This window comes from Pongo pygmaeus, chromosome 8, assembly GCF_028885625.2.
Source record: "Pongo pygmaeus isolate AG05252 chromosome 8, NHGRI_mPonPyg2-v2.0_pri, whole genome shotgun sequence".
Taxonomy (NCBI): domain Eukaryota; kingdom Metazoa; phylum Chordata; class Mammalia; order Primates; family Hominidae; genus Pongo; species Pongo pygmaeus.
Window position 1 is genome coordinate 105,770,579 of NC_072381.2, and position 19,028 is coordinate 105,789,606.

The following is a 19,028-nucleotide window of genomic DNA, read 5'->3' on the forward strand; positions in this document are numbered from 1 at the left end:
TCGGCTCACCGTAACCTCCGCCTCCCGGGTTCACTCGATTCTCCTGCCTCAGCCTCCCAAGTAGCTGGGATTACAGGTATGTGCCACCACGCCAGGCTAATTTTGTATTTTTAGTAGAGACAGGGGTTTCTCCATGTTGGTCAGGCTGGTCTCGAACTACCCGACCTCAGGTGATCCACCCACCTCGGCCTCCCAAAGTGCTGGGATTACAGGAGTAAGCCACCAGTGCCTGGCAGACAACTTTTTTTTTTTTAACTTTTACTTTAGGTTAAAAAAATTCAATCCAATGCAGTAAATGTGCATGTTTGTTACATGGTAAACTTGTGTCATGGGGGTTTGTTGTATAGATTATTTGGGGTTGATAACTATTGCTTTACTCCCTAACTATTCACCATTTCTTTTCCCAATATCCACCTCGTAATGAACTCTCTCAGTCAGAATTCTTATTTACTGTGACTTCTGCAGCACAAAATCTACACCACAGATTAGTGCTAAACAAAACCATTTTAACTTTTGATTTATATAGTACTTGATAGTTTTACAAAGTGTGTACATATATTCTTATTTGTGGTTCATGTTAATTTTCTGGGCAGGCATCACTATCCCTGTTTTACCGATAAGAACGGTTAAGTCCTGAGAGGTTAAATGAATTGTTCAAGGTTACCCAGCTAATAAATGACAGAGCTATGATAAGAATTCAGGCCTCTTGACCTCAGAATTCTTTACCTCCCTACTTCTTTTTCTTTTTAAGCTCACAGCCCATTGAATGTGTTAGTCTTGCCTCCCCAGTAAAACTGTTGGCTTTGAAAACAAGAACTTCCACTTTTATACATCTGTTTTCAATTCAAACCTAATATTTAAAGCATTGTACCAAGTGCTTCAGGGCCTTGTCATTCAAAGTGCTAGTCCTCAGACCAGCTGCAAGGACATCAACTGGGAGCCTGCTGAAAAATCAGAATCTTGGGCCTTACTTCCGACTCAATGAACCAGTTTCTGAATTTTAATAAGATCCCCAAGTGATGTGGATGCACATTAATAGTTTGTGAAGCACTGCTTTGGGGATATAAAAATCAGCAAGACATAGTCCCTATTCTTAAGAAGTCTATTACTTAGTAGGGTAATATGCATATATGTATATAAATAACTTTAGTATAGTTAGAATGTATCGTTACCAAAGTATAAGTCTGTGGGATTATAGAGAGAGGTTAATTTTGACTTGGGTTAAAGACAGGCATCAAAGAGGAGATAGTATTTAAGAGAGGGGCCTTGAAAGGCTGTGGTAGCATTCAATGGGCCCAGGAGAGAAGCTGAAGGTTAGGGTACAAGCAGAGACAGGAAGAGTTGAGGAGTTATTTACAAAACAGAAAGAAGTCGTATGTAACTGGAACATAGAGAACGTATGAGAATGAGATGGAAATGGAAAGGTAAGTGGAGCCCTGTGCACATTTAGCCTTGTCTATAAAGCAATGCGAGGCTCAAAGGTTTTGAACAGAGAAATGACAGAATAAAATCTGGTTTTTTTGCCTTCTTTGTAGTTCCTTACTACCAGTCCAGACATGTAAGGGTTAGAGAAAGGATGGAATCTCAGGCTATTTCTCCACAACCAAGAGTTCTAAGGCAGTCAGCTCCTTTTATACAGGAATGGCAGAAGATACAGAATGGGTGAAGTGAAGAGAGGGAAGCTATAGTAACTCTCTCGAGAGGTAAAGTGGGATCCATTCTGAGACAGAGGCAGTGGGAATACGTCTCCTACAAAACTTAACTCCATGCTGGGCACATGGTAGGCTTCACACACACACACACACACACACACACACACACACACACACACAGACACACACACACACCCCTATACATCCACTACACTTACAGCAAATGAAACACCTGTTGGTCTTCTAATCCAGTTGGGGGGTTTTTTCAGGGGAGGTATCAGTGATGCTTGTGCCACTTGTTCTGGCACCTGCAGTGGGGGGAGAGGCTGGCCTTTGCTGAAGGAAGAGGAGATCTGGGGGGAAAAGACACCTGCATCGCCATCCTAAAGTGGCAGTTTAGTCAGGAACTCCACCTACAAACTCCATTTTGGGAGGAATCCTTGAGACACCCAATTTGACCTAGAAAGGTCAGACTCCCATATTCCAGGGGATGGGGAAGTGAGTGGTAGCGAGGGTGGGACTCCCATGCAAGTAGGCTCTTGGAAAGACTACTACATTCAAAGTCTACAATGGAGTGTGGCACAAAATGGATCTATAGGACAGAGAAAGATAAGAGTCATACTCTTGAAATAACTGTCCCAGCAAAGGGGTCCCACTGTCCCTGAAATACTACAGGGCCCATCCAATAACAAGAGTCAAGGTGAAGGCCTTCTTCACATTGTGGCAGAAACTGACATCCTTTAAGGAAGATGGGCACTAGAGCAAAGGTGCAGCCCTCCCAAACCCCGGGCCCTGGTCTCCCAATCTCCAATATCTCCGCTTCTCAAGCCATATGTCTCTCTCCCACAAATAGAGACAGCCCCTTCCCTCCAGCATTCTCTACCAAGCCCTTCAAACATTGTCAGCCTGTCTCGTGCTGGACTTCCCAGCTTCTACCCATCACAGAGTACAAACTGATCCAGCCGTCGAAGGAGGCAGCAGAGAACACTGAAGGGTCCCGAGGGCACCACTGCACATCAAAGCACCAGCTGCTCTGTGTTGGTAGCTTATATACCACCTAATATGAGGGAACACACCATTAGGGACAGTCCATGAAACCCAAGACACATGGCTGCAGCTGAGATTCTTCTACCCTCTCTCTCCCATCCCAGCATGCCCACAGAAGGGCCAGCCTACCTCACTGCTCCCCGGGTTCCAGCACAAGATCTGGCTGTCCTTAGCACTAGTGAGCAGCAGCTCAGCATCAGCCTGGCTCCATGACACTGACAAGATCCCCCTAAAAAGGGAAGGGAAGAGGAACTAGCATTTGTTGAATGCCTACTATGAGTAGGGTGCCTTATATGTCTTTTATATATTTTATAGGGCATATCAGACCATCCATGCCCTATAAAATGCATGGTCTGATATTATCTTACAAATGAAGAAAATGAGATTTTGAAAAATTAAGTAACTTTCCAACAGTTGCAGAGTCAGAACCCAAACCAAACCTCAGAGCCTGTGCACTATGCAATGTACCACTCTGCCTCTCTTAGATCACTGCAGGATGGCCTGCTTCTTTTCACTGATTAGACAGTAGAGATTATGAATCAGTATGAATCACAAAAACACTCATCACTATGGGTGCTTTTAGCCCAGGAGGTAGTAAAGACCTAACCATCTAAAGTCCCAAGGAGGCCAGGCACAGTGGCTCATGCCTGTAATCCCAACACTTTGCGAGGCTGAGCGGGGAGGATCACTTGAGCCCAGGAGATCGAGGTCACAGAGAGCCTTGATCACGCCACTGCACTCCAGCCTGGGTGACAGAGCAAGAACTGGTCTAAAAAAATAAAAGTCCCCAAGGAGATACAAAGGCACCGTGGCCCTTTGGTTAGAAAGAACAGATTGTGGAGGCCTGTTCACAGGATAGACAGGAGTCAAGTTGTTTTTATGAAGAAATCCTGGAGGAGGCAAGCTCATCACCTAAAGAAATGAACGTTATCCTCATATCAGAGCCTGGAGACTAAACACTGGTTCCAGTATTTCTCATTACCCCATTCCATTCCCATCTCTGGAATTTAGATGGAATCTCAGCCTCCTCCCCATAACCTCAGGGTCTAAGGGCCTCCTCTTGGTTAAGGCTGGAGTTGGTATTGGGTGACTATATGTTGACCGGAATGGCTTTAAAGCCAGGGAGGATGTTTAGTAGCTAAAGTGAGGGATACATTGCCTCCTACCCAGGCCAGTTATATCCACCATCTCCCAAAGGATATGGATGACATCTGAGATGCTACCTGCTGTGGCTCTCCAGCACCTTCAGGGGCGAGGAGGCAAAGCGCAAGTCCCACAGCTGAATCAAGGGAAGACGATCATCCTCTGAGCACAGCACTAACTGGGTGGCTATGTCAGGATGCCAGGCCAGGCCTGAGCAGTGCATCTGTGAACAAAGCAGATCCCAATGGGTGCTGTAACCTGACTCTTTTGCCCAGTTGAAATGGGACCACTCTGAGAGCAAGTTTTCTGTCTCTTCTGTGACTGGGAACACCACAGGCATCAGAGAGTGATGGCCAGGAATAAGTAAGGAACGGCAGAAGCTTCCAGATCAGCTCTGTTTAGCTTCCTTAAGTTTTCACTCTCAATAGGAAATGTGCTAAGCGGCTGACTCCACATGTCTGACAGCTGAAAGCAGGACTCTGGCCTGGGGCAGAGCAGCTCTAACTGCTAGGCAGGAGAGAGAAGCCAGAGCCCAAGCCTGTGTTCTGGCCTCCAATACTCACCCTGTTGCTGTGATCACTGACTTTGATGATAGGTTCATTCTTCCTGAGATCCCACACAACTGCCTTGCCACTGGGGTGAGCAGAAGACAGAATGTGTTGGGCTTGCTGGTTCCAAGACAGTGCCTTGATGTCCTCTGGGGGCTGCTAAGGCAGGATGACAACTTGTCACCCCCTGGACAAAGTGACATCTGCTGTTCCACTGCTCCCAGCCACCCACAGCAAGTCCAAGAATAGACATGGGGCTACCCAAACTAAGACAGTGTTGCGAAGCTGGGAGTTGAATTTTCCAGGGATGATCCTTTAGGGTATCAGTGTAGAAGCAGAGCGGATGGCAGACACATCTAAGTTTTACTCCTACCCAAGGTTTTACTAAGAGGATAGAGTCAAGATTTTAAAAAACAGCCCTCTTGTCTAGGACAAAAAGAGAGGGAGAGAAGGAGGAAGATGAGGGAGGGAGGAAAACAGATACCCAAGACCCTCAGAGAGAGTGAGGCCGAGAGAAAAACAAGATGCTATCAAATTGAAACTTAACTTACCTCACAGTACTGTAAGCACAGAAGAAAGAGAAAAGGCCAGGAAGCAAAAAGATGGGCCCAGTTACAGATTGACAGACAGGCTCTCCAAGACAGAAGACCAGACCCCTGACTGCATGGGAGAGCCACATACAGGGAGAACAAAGCTGACCCCCCCCCCCCCCAATAAAAAGGACAATGGTAAGTCTGGGGTCCTACTCTTGCTCCCTCTTTGCTGGGCCCAATGCCCTACCCAACCCTGTGAAAGCTCTACTGTGTTAAACAGCACTCCCATCCCTTCTTGTGGTGTCTTTTGTTCTCCCCACCTTTCATCTGCCTCCCAGAAACTCCTAGAACGAGTAATGAGCACAAACCAACTACCCCATATATACCCTCCACCCACCGGCCATCCTAACTCTTATCTGGCTGGTAGCATGTTAGTCTGTGGAGCTTTATTGCCCTCCAGTGGTAAAGTTTGATATCTCTTGAGCTCCGATTGGCTCCAGAACTCAAGACTTTTACTTAGGAGAATCAGCTGCACACTCCAGGGTTGGGTAGTAGGGGTGCTGCTCACCTGTGACTTGGATCCCAGGGTCATTGGCACATTCAAGTTATTCAGATCCCAAATGAAGATTTCAGAATTGCTGGCCCCTGAAGCCAGGAGGTTGCCCTGTATGAATAAAAAGTGTTTGGAGACATACCACCCTAGGAAGAAACAGAGCAAGAAAGGAGGAAAGAAGCCCAAATTTGGGGCTATCAAAAGCCCCCCCGAAACAGCCTGGAAAGGGGTCAGAGTTACAGACTGGAGGTCACAAATGAATGCTTCCACTCAGATCTGTTGCTCCCTGGCTTGGCCATGTTTGACTAACTGAAATGTAGTACCTGGAAAGGATTAAAGTCGAGGGCTCTGACAGCCCCCGTGTGCTTCTGTTTCTGGGCAATCACAGGCTCCTTCCCCGAAGACAGGATGTGGGTCACATTGTATAGAATAAGCATGCCATTGTCCCCGCCGCCTGCAATAACCCCGGAGCTTTCCAGAAGCCCACTGCCAAAGCTCCCCCAGATCAGCTTGTGAAACCTATAAAGAGGAGGAACTGGCATCAATACAAACTTAGGTTCATGTCAGTAAGCACAGGATGGGCATCTCTGTCAGCTTCTGCCATTAGCCCCACCCCTAGCTGGAACTTGCCTGTCTCCTTTATTTCCCAGACAGAAGGGACGTATCCTCCGCCCAGTCCTGCCCTTTCTCTGAAAAAATGTTTCATCTACCTTACACCAGAAGCCAGGAAGCCACTGACTCTGAGTTGTGTGGAGGTGTATATATATACATATATATGTACATTTTTAAGTTAACATTGGGGTTATATAGGCCGGTGATATATACTTCAAATAGATTACTTCACATAATCCTAACAACTCAAATAGTCAGGTAATAATAGCAACCACTTACACTGACTGAATACTTGCTATGTATCAGACACTATTTTAAGTGCTTTAGATGTATTAGCTGTCTGAATATTTAACAACCTCATGAAGTATTACTATTATTTTCATTTTCAATTGAGAAAACTGAGGCACAAAGAAGTTATAAAATTTCTGTACACAGAGCTGGTAATCTTATCCCCATTTTAGGATAAATGCTAGGAAGTAGCAGGGTCAAGGTTCAAAGTCAGGCCCATCTTATTCCACAGCCTGAGCTCTTAACATCATAAAATACTGTCTCCTATTGAGAGAAAGATCCAAACTTTTCTGTAACTATTAGAAGCAGGCTCCCTAGACCAACAATTCACTCTCCAAACTGGAAATGAGAAAAGACCCAATGGCCTCCCCACCCCATGCCTCTCCCATGTGGCCGGCCCACTGGAGTGGCCACGTGGCTGCAAAGGGCCAGACCTGGAGACAGAGGCACAAAAGGATACACTCCCACTGAGGAAATACTTTTCTGGATTTCTGAGGATGCTTCTAACAAGAAAATGCCAATGTCTTGCCCCAGAGAAAAAGATCCCTTTGGATCCCTGGATCCCTTCTAGACAAGTTTGGGTCCTCTGCAAAGCCCCTACGGAAGGCATGTGAAATCCCTGAAGCCTCATAGGTGGTCTGTCTCTCACTTCATAGCTGCTAGCCAAGGACATTTCCACAGCACTTTGGAGAAGCCAGATATCACGCCAAATGAGGTTATAAGATCTCCAACTGCAAAGAAATATTCCCTGCGAACAGTCAGCAAAGCAACTGAGTAGGTGATAGGCAGGAACTTGTTAGGCCAGTCACTGGAGCAGAGCCAACTGGTCAGAAGCAAAGTATGGAGCACCAGCTCAGACTAGGTCAGCATCTGAAGCAAAACAGCAGAGCCAACACAATGCTAGCTAAGAGGCTACTGCCAGAAAGGCTGTTTTCTAAGGTTGCAATGATCTTAATATAGCAGAAGGATGTTTTTCCATACAGGCTCAAGAGGCTGCCATGTCATCCAGGTACTGGAGCTCAGCAGGGGTAGAGGGCATGTCAACTGAGTAGCTAGAGAAGCCCACAGTAGGTCACACAGGAACCAGCGGAGGGTATGTCCAGTGAAAAACCCACATGGAGATGCAGAGAGTGCAGCGACCTCAGCATGGTCAGAACATATGACATACAGAGCAGAGTAAAAGGTACCTGAGACCTCAAGGGGGAGTCACCAAAGGGCTGGAGAAGAGGGCAGTTACTTCAGTTTGCCACATACAGGGTGTGACAAAATGATTTTCTTTCTGTATGCATATAGAAAGCACATTTCTGTGGTTAACTACCTCACTAGCGAGGGTAAAGCTGGCGCCTGAATAGGTTGTGATAGAGAGCAACCTGGGCGAATGGGCTTAACACCTAGGAGGAGTTAAGTGAGGAAGGCGACTTGATGGTTCAGGGTGCTCAGGGAGTGTTCCCATCTCTACTCTGCAAATGAAAATGGAACAAGAGATGGGTGGATTTGTACTATCCCACAACTTTCCTGTAAGTTTGGATTTTTAAACAATAAAAAGTTAAAAAACAAAAAAGGTGGTCTAGCTGGGCACAGTGGCTCACACCTATAATCCCAGCTACTCAGGAGGCTGGGGCAGGAGGATCACTTGTGCCCAGGAGATGGAAGCCAGCCTGATCAATAAAGCGAGACCCTATGTCTATTTTTTAAAAAAAGAAAGAAATATCTGCTGTATAAATTGTTTCCATGATTTATTCATTCCTTTGGTTTGGATTCTTTCATTTTCTTAGTAAGATTCTTTTCAAAAAATCCCAGCTTCATGTTAGTGAACTAAAGTGAAAAGAGTTTGTCCACATTCAAGCCAAAATAACTTGGGAAACTCAAGCCTCCCTAGAAGTCAAACAGAGTGGTTAAGGCAGTACTCCAAGCTGGAGAATGAATGGAGCATTGGTTGATTGAGAGGAAAGCTACTTTTCTGAATGCCTATTATACAACAAACTACTACGCATCTACCATGAATCCTCAATTTACAGTAGAAAAAAAAGGTTCAGAGAAGTTAGATAAAGTGTCCAAGAGGACAGCAAGTAGCAGAGCTGGGATATAAACTCAGGTCTATCCAACAACTAACCCATGCTCTATTATCTTAATGCCTCTAGAAAGAAGGCAAGTCTTGAGAACAAGAAAACTGAGAGAAGTACACAAATGATTTTTTTCTGCTTGATGTTGTCCCTTACAGAAGGCCCCCAAAGAGAGGACACAGTGCTCCCCAAGTAGCTAGAATTGAGATAAAGGTAGAATGACAGAAGACAGATCCTCTATTTTCTCCATGTTACTTGAGGATGGTTCTTCCAGAGGTTATGGGGGCCACTCCAGAGAGCTAGAAACTCAGTGTATAGAGAGGGTAAGGTACAGCAGACCACACGTTGGTCTCTCACCTCATTTACCCACAGCAGCTATGTCCTCAGTCAATGATATAAACAGTGTGATATTCTCCCAGAAACCTTTCTTTTTAAGTGAAATTCATCTAACAAACCAAACACTGTTTGCTTCACTGCACATGTTAATCCATATTGATTCTGATTGCATCCAGAGACATTTATCCATGCACTCTCTTCAGTCTGTTTATAGCTTGAGGCTGTCCCTTATCTATACCTATACCAGTGTTTCAGAACATTTTTCTTTCAGTCAAATATTTCTAGGTAGATAATATTTCACTGATGCATCAAATATTGAGGATAAGGGGATCTTCAGGATCCAAATTTGGTTGAGGCATGGGTTTAGAGAAAAGGGCAGGCAGAGAATGGGGAAGATTTTGAAAGGTGCATGTTTAGTTGATAAAAAAGAGATACAGGAAGAGGTTTAGAAATGGAAAAAGAAGGAAGACTACTAGAAAATAAAAGGGAATAAGAGACTGAACATGAAACCTGAATTCAGATCTCAGCTAGTTTCTTAGAAGTCATCTGGTACAATCTCTTCTTTATACATAAGTGAGGGAACCTAAGATAACTGACTTGATTTGCCCAAGTCACACAGCTCTATTAGTATTATGGCCAATGCTACAGCCCCACACAACTGTGCCTTATGCCACAGCATGCAGAAGACACAGAAAAAAAGAGAGACGAAGACAGAAAGCAAAGGATGAGTGTCCCTCTATCTGCCCTGATCATCTAGGTCAATAGCTCATGATACTGACTGTTGAGCATGTGACCTAACCTAGACTGGAACAGAATGAAATGGGTGCCTTAGACCCTGGGTGTCTAAGATGATTTCTTCAGAAAGGCCCCAACAGGGCTGTGTCAAAGGTAATCCCTTTGGGATTGAGGTCTTTGGGAATGTGATTTAATCTTCCAACACAGTTACAGAGGTGGGAAAAGAAAGCAGAGATAAAATACTTATCAGTAGGGTTAACTGTACTATTTATTCTGATTACTGGCCCCAAATCCCTACAGAGTGGAGCAGGAGTATGAGGTAAAGTTCATGACTCCCAAATTCAAACTAACAGTTTGAAAAACTCTTAAGACACTAAGACTAACTGAAGACTAACTGTAACTGAAGTGCTGGATTTGAATGCTGTTTGGTAACCCAGAAGTTTCTTCTTCTTCTTTTTTTTTTAGGCAGGGTCTTGCTCTGTCGTCCAGGCTGGAGTGCAGTGGTACCATCTCCTTGGCTCACCGCAACCTCCGCCTCCCACGTGCAAGCGATTCTGGTGCCTCAGCCTCCTGAGTACCTGGGACTACAGGTGTGCGCCACCACGCCCAGCTAACTTTTGCATTTTTAGTAAAGATGGGGTTTCACCATGTTGGCCAGGCTGGTCTTGAACTCCTGGCCTCAAGCAATCCACCCGTCTCAGCCTCCCAAAGTGCTGGGATTACAAGCATGAGCCACCGCACCTGGCTGGTAACCCAAAAGTTTCTAATATCACTCATTCATATAACAAATATTTATTAAATACAAATATTTATTAAATATAATGCCAGGCACTGCTCTAAGTGCTGGAGATAGAGCAATGAGTAAAACATTAAGATCTCGGCCGGGTGCAGTAGCTCACGCCTGTAATCCCAGCACTTTGGGAGGCCAAGGTGGTTGGATCACCTGAGGTCAGGAGTTTGAGACCAGCCTGGCCAACATGGTGAAACCCCATCTTGACTAATAATACAAAAATTAGCTGGGCATGGTGGCGCACACCTGTAATCCCAGCTACTCGGGAGGCTGAGGCAGGAGAACTGCTTGAATGCAGGAGGTGGAGGTTGCAGTGAGCCAAGATCAAGCCACCGCACTCCAGCCTGGGTGACAGAGTGAGACTCTGTCTCCGGAAAAAAACAAAACAAAACTAAAGCCATTAAAATCTCTGCCCACATGGATCTCAAAATTCAGTCTCTAAGATTATACTGCCTCTTTCTTAAGAACTCTTAGCCCTAAGGAGCCACTACTATGCTGAAGCTGTTGCTTCGCTTGTTGAGGATTAGAACTAGTGCCCCTTCACCCTTTTTTCTTTTCCTATTAGCTTTCTCATGTTGAACCCCCTTTTTAAGCTCCAGCATATAAACATCTTGAATTAGCTCACCCCTTTGAGGGGCCCCTTCTGAAATGTTTGGTTAGGGGCTAAGAGTATCTAATCATCATCAGTAAATCCTCAAGTGCCTGCTCTTCAAAGGATACAGGTACTGGAAATACAAAGAGATGTAAAAAAAAAAAAAACCCCTGCAAAATAAGAGATGCTGTCATAAAGTGATGCAGGAGCTCAAGAAAGGGAAAACGACAACTAACTTTTCATTATGAAGTTAAACTGTGAAAAGAGGGTACTTCCGCCTCAATATTTTAACTAATCTCTTAGAGGGACCAAGAAATGCACAAGGAGTTCATCAATCATCAGAAGGAATGTTGCCTTCTAGACCAGTAACCTCTAGTATAAAAAAAATTAATAGAAATTACACTTTATTAGTAGTATAACCAAAAAATTAGCCAGGCGTGATGGCGCACACCTATAGTCCCAGCTACTTGGGAGGCTGAGGCAGGAGAATCCCTTGAACCTAGGAAACAGAGGTTGCAGTGATCCAAGATTGCCCCACTGCACTCCAGACGGGGCGAGAGAGTGAGACTCCATCTCAAAAAAAAAGAAAAAAAAAATAGTAGAGCCAGCTGGTTCAGTGGCTCACACCTATAGTCCCAGCACTTTGGGAGGCCGAGGGGGCTGATCACTTGAGCTCAGGAGTTCAAGACCAGCCTGGGCAACACGGCAAAACCCCATCTCTTCTAAAAATATAAAAAATTAGCTCGGTGTGGTGGCATATGCCTGCAGTCCCAGCTACTCACGGGGCTGAGGTGGGAGGATCGCTTGAGCCCAGGAGGTGGAGGTTGCAGTGAGCCCTGATCGTGCCACTGCAGTCCAGCCTGGGTGACAGAGTGAGACCCTGTTCCAAACAAAAACAAAAACAGTATAGTAGTACATGTATACATTTATATTGAATATATAACTTGAGTATAATGAATATTGACATTTTTTCTAATGATATAAAAATTTGGAGACCATCGCTTCAGATTGTAAGCCCCACCTTTATAAGACCTTTAGAGGAAGGGCAGAATAATGGAAAGAAGGTAGGCTTTGGACACAGATAGGCCTTGACTTAAATCCTAGCTTCTCAGAGTTTCAGTTCCCTCCTATGTAAAATGGAAATATGGTACTTATCACTTAGGTTTATTATGAGGAATAAATAAAATGTACAGAGTCCCTAGCACAGTGTCTGGCATGTATACATGTGCTCAATGAATGACAGTATCTAGCGCTGGAAGCCTGCAAGAGCCATGAAATCCATGAGAACCAATCAGTGTCTAAAAGCAATGAGGAGAGGATCATTCGTTCTCTTCCTTGTTGGCAGAGAGGGTGATATTTTGTAAGGTGTTTATCTTCACAAGAGCCAAGGGAGGAAGGAGCCAATATCTCTGGGTTCAAAGACAGACCAGGTACACGTGGGTCCAGGCTTGTCTGAGGCATCTCTATCACATGCATTCGGCCTGACACTGCTATTGCTGCTGACTGGAAAGGTGGGGGTGGTTGTTTTTTAAATCCTTTTGCAAAATAAGCCCAGAGTTAACTTCTCTCCAACTTGGCAAAGCTCCTTCTTCCCTCACTTGGCTCCTCATGAGCCCTGAGAAACACACACTGCTCCCAGGATTCCTCGTCAGTATCTACCCTGTATACCCATCAATAGATCAGACAATACCTGCTGGAGGCAGAAAGGACTCCTTTGTGTTTCAAGTCCAGAGAAGGGTCCCTGAAATCAACCTCAAATATTTCCAAGGTGCCATTTGTGCTGAAGGAGGAATCTAGCTGTTGGGCAGATGTTCCTAGGCACAAGAAAAGGCAGCATATGACCAACAATATATGCATGGATTTCAGGTATAAGAAGGTTAAGGAGTGAAGAAGAGAAGAAACAGAAGAGGGCTGGGTACACCCTTTCTCAAAGGTAACTCCACAAAAGCAAGAAAACATTGGCTGGGCACAGTGGCTCACGCCTGTAATCCCAGCATTTTGGGACGCCGAGGTGGGCGGATCATGAGGTCAGGAGATCGAGACCATCCTGGCTAATATGGTGAAACCCTGTCTCTACTAAAAATACAAAAAAAAATTAGCCGGACGTGGTGGTGGGTACCTGTAGTCCCAGCTACACAGGAGGCTGAGGCAGGAGAATGGCGTGAAGCCAGGAGGTGGAGCTTGCAGTGAGCCGAGATTGCGCCACTGCACTCCAGCCTGAGTGACAGAGTGAGACTCTGTCTCAAAAAAAAAAAAAAAAAAAAAAAAAAGACGTACCTAACCTTGAGCCATAGTCCTAGGAAGCCCTCAGGTACCCAAAACACCTAATATCTCCTTGCTTATGCTGTGAGCCACCCTATCTTTCTATGATCTGAGAGCTTTCTCTGAGGCTCAATAAATAATTCTAGATACTAAGTTTCCCCTCAACTTATGCACTCCTAGTGGATCCTAATGCACAGTGTCATCATGCCTGTGGCCAGATACAAAGGGTATTGGCTGGCTGGGCTCCATGCCTGGACAGCTGGCTGCTCAAGTTCCTTCAGCTTCATGGTCTATCCTGTAGGTGGCAGAAAACTGACATGGCCCTCAGCCCACTGAAAACAGAAACCAGCAAACTTAACAGCCAGATCCAGGGAGCATCTGCGGACAAGAGTTCTTGTTTGTCTTTCTCCATCACAAGATAGGGCATTTCAGGGCAACACAGAGTGACAAATACATGACCATCTTCAGATCTAAAGATAGTTCATTCACCCAATTACTGAAATGTAATGCTTTAAACCTCAAATGATACTCAACCACAATGGCTACCACAGGTCCAGTGGTGATAACCATCAAACCAGACAATCTCTCAGTGATTTCTGTCCATTTCCTTGGCTTTAAATAGCATCCATACGCTGATGATCCCCAAATTTATATCACCATCACAAATCTCTCCTCTAAGCTCCAAGTTCTTATATGCAATTTCTTTTTTTTTTTTTTTTTTAGACAGAGTCTTGCTCTGTCACCCAGGCTGGAGTGCAGTGGCACGATCTCAGCTCACTGCAACCCCTGCCTCCTGGGTTCAAGTGATTCTCCTGCCTCAGCCTCCCGAGTGGCTGGGATTACAGGCATGTGCCACCATGCCTGGCTAATTTTTGTATTTTTAGTAGAGACGTAGTTTTACCATGTTGGCCAGGCTGGTCTCGAACTCCTGACCTCAAGTGATCAGCCGCTTATATGCAATTTCCAATCAAATATTTCACTTGGATATAGTAGATACCTAATGGGGGGAGGGAACTCCCATTTTAGTCTGTCTAAAATGGAATTCTCTATTCTACCATCTTTTATGGGTTTTTTTATTTGTTTTTGTCAGAAAGGAGCAAAGTCACAATCTCTTCTGTTCTTCCTCCAGTTTTCTTCATCTTGGTAAATGGTTCCACTATCCACCCAACTGCTCAACCCAGAAGCCTGAAAATCCCTCTCGATCACTCCTTCTCCCTCATTCTCTTCTAATCCATCATTTAGTCTCCCTGATTTTACCTCCAAAATATATCTTAATCTGTCTACTTTTCTCTATTTTCACTGCCAACAGCCTTTTGGATTATATCATCTCTCACCTGGAGTACTGCAACAGTCTCCCAACTAGCTAGCCCCTTTCTACTCAAGCCATTACCCAATTTGTTCTTTACACAGCAGCAGGAGTGAACTTCTAAAATAAAAAATAATTTTGGCATTCCATGCTTAAAATCTTTCAATGATTTCTATCACACACAGAATAAAATTCAAACTTCTTTGAGCCCTGCCCAAAGGCTCCAGCCTACCACTTCAACTTCATCTTTTGATACTTTTCTCATTCATTGTGCTTCAGCCACACTAGCCTTTAATTTCCTGACATTTTCCTTCCTTAGAGCCTTTACAAATGCTGTTCCCTATACTTTGAATGCTCTTCCCTTCACTTTCTACATGACTGGCTCCTTATCATATCTTTCTGGGCTCAGCTTCTCACTTCCCCAAATAAGTGAACTACCCAATCACAAAAAGCTTCAGTTTTTTTCTTCCTAGTAATTTATAATTACATATTTATTTACATTGACATTGTCGGTCTCTTCCACTAATATGCAAGCTCCATGAGAGCTGACACTGTGTCCGCTTTTGTTCACCATGTTGTAACTAGTTTCCAAACGAATGTCTGGCACATGGTAAAAGCTCGAATGTGGACATCCATTTTAACTCTGTGGTTTCTGATCTAATTCCAATGTATATTCAAGGTCCCATCCCAACAGGCTAGCAAAGAGGTAGAAACGATTTTTTAAAATTACACTGAACTTGAGGAGAAAGCTTGGGACCTGCTGTGACCTGCTTGAGTAAGCTATAGTCAGATCAGTCTCACCTACAAAAACAGGAGATAGTATTACTTAATCTCTAATGTACTTTCCATCGTGAAGAAAGTTTAAGTCTGCCCATTAAGCCAAGATTTCCAAAGGACCTTTAAACACTTGTGGCTACTATCAGGTATCCTGTGACCAGCTCAACACTCTACTATACAGTCACCAGTGCCACCTGCTGGGCACAGCCATTTTAATGTTTCTGGGAAAAGATCCCCTAATAACAAAAATAGGAGCTGCGATAAGCAGCTGTGCATTTGATGTGCATATCTCATTTAATTCTCTCAGTGGTCCTATCAGGTAAGTACTACGATTATCCCCATTTTCCAGAGACGACAACTGGCTAGGCCGGGATGTGAACCCCCATCAGCATCAAGAGCCCGTATTTCTAACCATTGTACTAGTCACAAGTAAACCCTAGAAAGTGTTTTAATCGCTGACAGTCTAGGAACTGGGAAAATGGGCCCTTAATTCACATTGTTCAGAAGCATCTATTCACAAAAAAAGGGCCCCCACTGGGGTCAGATTGGCCATGGGGGCGTGATGGGGAGATGACCAATGAAATGCTGGACAGACCTGCCGTGCAGGAGGGCACCAGCTACCCTTGGCAGTCCAGTCCCTAGGGAGGACGGTCAGCACAGCTTCTTTCCCGCTGTCGCCGAAGCGCGGCGCGCCAGGGTCAGCAATGACAGGCCTTCCCGCCCAGCCCAAACGCAGCGACACCGGGCGGCCTCGGCTGGGGCAGGTCAGGACCAAGGCGGATGGGAAGGCGCAAGGCAGCGCTGAACAGGGAGACCCTCATCCGGCTGGGGGTTCCCGTGCGGCAGGGACAGTAGAGCCGGATCCAATTCAAGGGTAGGCGTAGTGGAGGCCCTCGGGGCCCGGACCCGCGGGCAGGGCAGGCGCGGGCCGGGGGCTCCGCAGCAAGCGGGCTCCCCTCGGCGCTCTGCCGAGAAAGGAGCAGTGCTCCGGATCCCCAGCGCAATCTCTGCTACCAGGGACCCCAGACCGGCGGGGCGAACCAAGCTGTGCGGAAGACCCCGGGCAAGGGTCAGGCGCGGCGGCCGGAGCCGGTCCTCTGGCAGGCTCTCGCGCGGAGCCGGGCGCTGTGGACGGCGGCTGCGGAGGACCAAAAGCGGCGCGACCCCGGCAGGGCACCGCCGCAAACACGCTCCGCGGGCGCCGAGCCCGAGACACTGACGGACCCACGGACAACCTTTCCAAACAGGATTATAGCTTTTAACCGGGTCTCCCTCACCTACCCTGTGATTGCGCAGTGGGTCAGATCTGGACCAGTAAGTTCTGGTCTATACAGTTTGAGCCAGGCTCTAGGGCCAGTCTCTGAAAAGAGAAAATACTAACTCATTATCTATGTATTGAAGCGGGAGAAGACCCGGCCCTGGCCCCAGGAGCCCTCAGTGGAATCCATTTAGTTGAAAACGTAAAAAGCAATCGAGGCTGCAAATGGCAGTGAGTGTTGCACTGCAGCCCAGCAGAAACTGGTGCCCAAAACTTGGTTGAATTAAGGGCTGTAAGTGTATGGAGGGTGAGACTACAGGGCCAGGGGCTTCCTGAAATATTTGAGGAACATAGGAGGGGTGTTATCCTCTGGAGCTGCAAGAACACAGGTGATATTCCAGCTGATAATGTATTTTTTATGTTGAAGAAATTGTGCCACTTCCAAATAATAGTGTTCTGTAGACAGGCCGAGTGCAGGGGCTCACACCTGTAATCCCAGCACTTTGGGAGGCCAAGGTGGGCATATCACCAAAGGTCAGGAGTTCGAGACCAGCCTGGCCAAATGGTGAAACTCCGTCGCTACCAAAAATAAAAAAATTAGCCGGGCATGATGGTGCACGCCTGTAGTCCCAGCTACTCAGAAGGCTGAGGCATGAGAATAGCTTGAACCCGGGAGGCGGAGGTTGCAGTGAGCTGAGATCACGCCACTGCACTCCAGCCTGGGTGACAGAGACTCCATCTCAAAAAAAAAAAAAAAAAAAATTCTGTAGGCAGCTTTAAATCTTAGAAACTTATGCTTAACGCATGAATTATCTGTATTCCTGCCTGATACACCTCCAAAGATGGGGGGCCAGTTATCATGATGGGGCCCAACTCATTGTGACACGACTCCAGTTCCCTTCCATGTGGATTTGGCAATTTTGAAGTTAGACAGAAGGTAATTCAGTGCATTATCTGTGCCTAGCCCATGCTTCCTACCTACTAAGTACTCAAGTATTTCCTGAACTTCTTAGCTGGCACAACAGGGAATGAAGCCTGAGGAAAAGTAAACAGGGTTGAAAACTAAACCTGAGAGGAGGCAGAAGAGTTACTGATGGAATACTCCTAAAGAAATTTGAACCAGAAGCTTAAGTTTTGGGTAGGACATGATTAAACCAAATTAAAAGTGCACTTTCTCAACTCACACCTCTTAAGAATCCTTGCTGGGAGCGGTGGCTCATGCCTGTAATTCCTAGCACTTTGGGAGGCTGAGGCGGGCAGATCACTTGAGGTCAGGAGTTCAAGATCAGCCTGACCAATATGGTGAAACTACATCTCTACCAAAAAATACAGAAAAAATTAGCTGGGCATGGTGGCGTGTGCCTGTAATCCCAGCTACTCGGGAGGCTGAGGCACGAGAAATCACTTGAACCTGGGAGGCAGAGGTTGCAGTGAGCTGAGATCATGCCACTGCACTCCAGCCTGGGTGACAGAGTAAGACCATGTCTCAAAAAAAAAAATTCTTTTTGGCCTGGCATAGTGGCCCACACCCATAATCCCAACACTTTGGGAGGCTAAGGCAGGTGGATTGCTTGAGCCCACAAGTTTAAGACCAGCCTGGGCAACATGGTGAAACCCTGTCTCTACAAAAAATACAAAAATTAGCCAGGTGTGGTGGTGCATCCCTGTGGTCCCAGCTGCTTGGGAGGCTACAGTGAGAGGACCGCTTGGGCCTGGGAGGTAGAGGCTGCAGTGAGCTGTGATCACACCACTACACTGCAGCCTGGGCAACAGAGTGAGACCCTGTCTCAACAGTAATAATGATAAAGAATTATTTTCACTTTGTATTATAACTGCTGGTCTCCTACGTAATATTTGAAGGCGATTACTTTGTCTTGCTCAGTTTTATATCTCCAGGGCTTATCAGTGTTTGATACATATTAGACACACAGGTGTTTGTTAAGGAAATGATTATCAAATGCTATAGAGAATGAAGACAGATAAAAAGCCAGTGGGGACCTTCAAAGAATAGCACTCCACAAGTATCTACTCCCTGACCTCACAAAAGGTCTCTCACTGCCTGCACAACTAAGACTCCACATCTAATTTGAATGAACTTGCTTCTTTTGGTCACATTAAATGTATGCTTTTCTATGGAACAGGTTTTCTGGCATAAGAATATGTCCCCAAAGGAATATGGGTTGGTTCACTTAAAAATAGACACATGAGGGATGGGTACAGTGGCTCCTGCCTGTATTCCCAGTGCTTTAGGAAGCTGAGGCAGGACTGCTTGAGGCCAGGAGTTTGAGCCAGCCTGGGCAACATAGCAAGATCCCACCTCAACAAAAAATAAGAAACTTAGGTTTGTATGTACCAGTAATCCTAGCTACTAGGGAGGATGAGTAAGGAGGATCCCTTGAGCCCAGGGGTTTGAGGTTACAGAGAGCTATGATTGTGCTACTGCACTTCAACCTGGGGAACAGAGGAAGATCCTATCTCTAAATAAAACAAAAAACAGATGAATGAGATAGACTCTCAAAAACATAGTTTTTTC

The 19,028-nt window shown here is 45.7% G+C and overlaps 1 protein-coding gene across 1 annotated transcript in view; it reads right to left on the bottom strand.

Moving 5' to 3' along the window:
* Window positions 1–16,506, bottom strand: part of SEC31B (SEC31 homolog B, COPII coat complex component) — a 33,639-nt gene extending 17,133 nt beyond the window's left edge. Inside the window, 11 exon segments of the mRNA XM_054436079.2 lie at window positions 1,871–2,005; window positions 2,550–2,565; window positions 2,567–2,709; window positions 2,829–2,928; window positions 3,923–4,065; window positions 4,406–4,549; window positions 5,492–5,587; window positions 5,800–5,995; window positions 12,583–12,706; window positions 13,363–13,486; window positions 15,833–16,506. Of these exon segments, the coding sequence (XP_054292054.1) occupies window positions 1,871–2,005; window positions 2,550–2,565; window positions 2,567–2,709; window positions 2,829–2,928; window positions 3,923–4,065; window positions 4,406–4,549; window positions 5,492–5,587; window positions 5,800–5,995; window positions 12,583–12,706; window positions 13,363–13,441 (1,176 nt within the window). The 5' untranslated portion in view covers window positions 13,442–13,486; window positions 15,833–16,506.
* Between the last annotated feature and the right edge of the window lie 2,522 nt (window positions 16,507–19,028).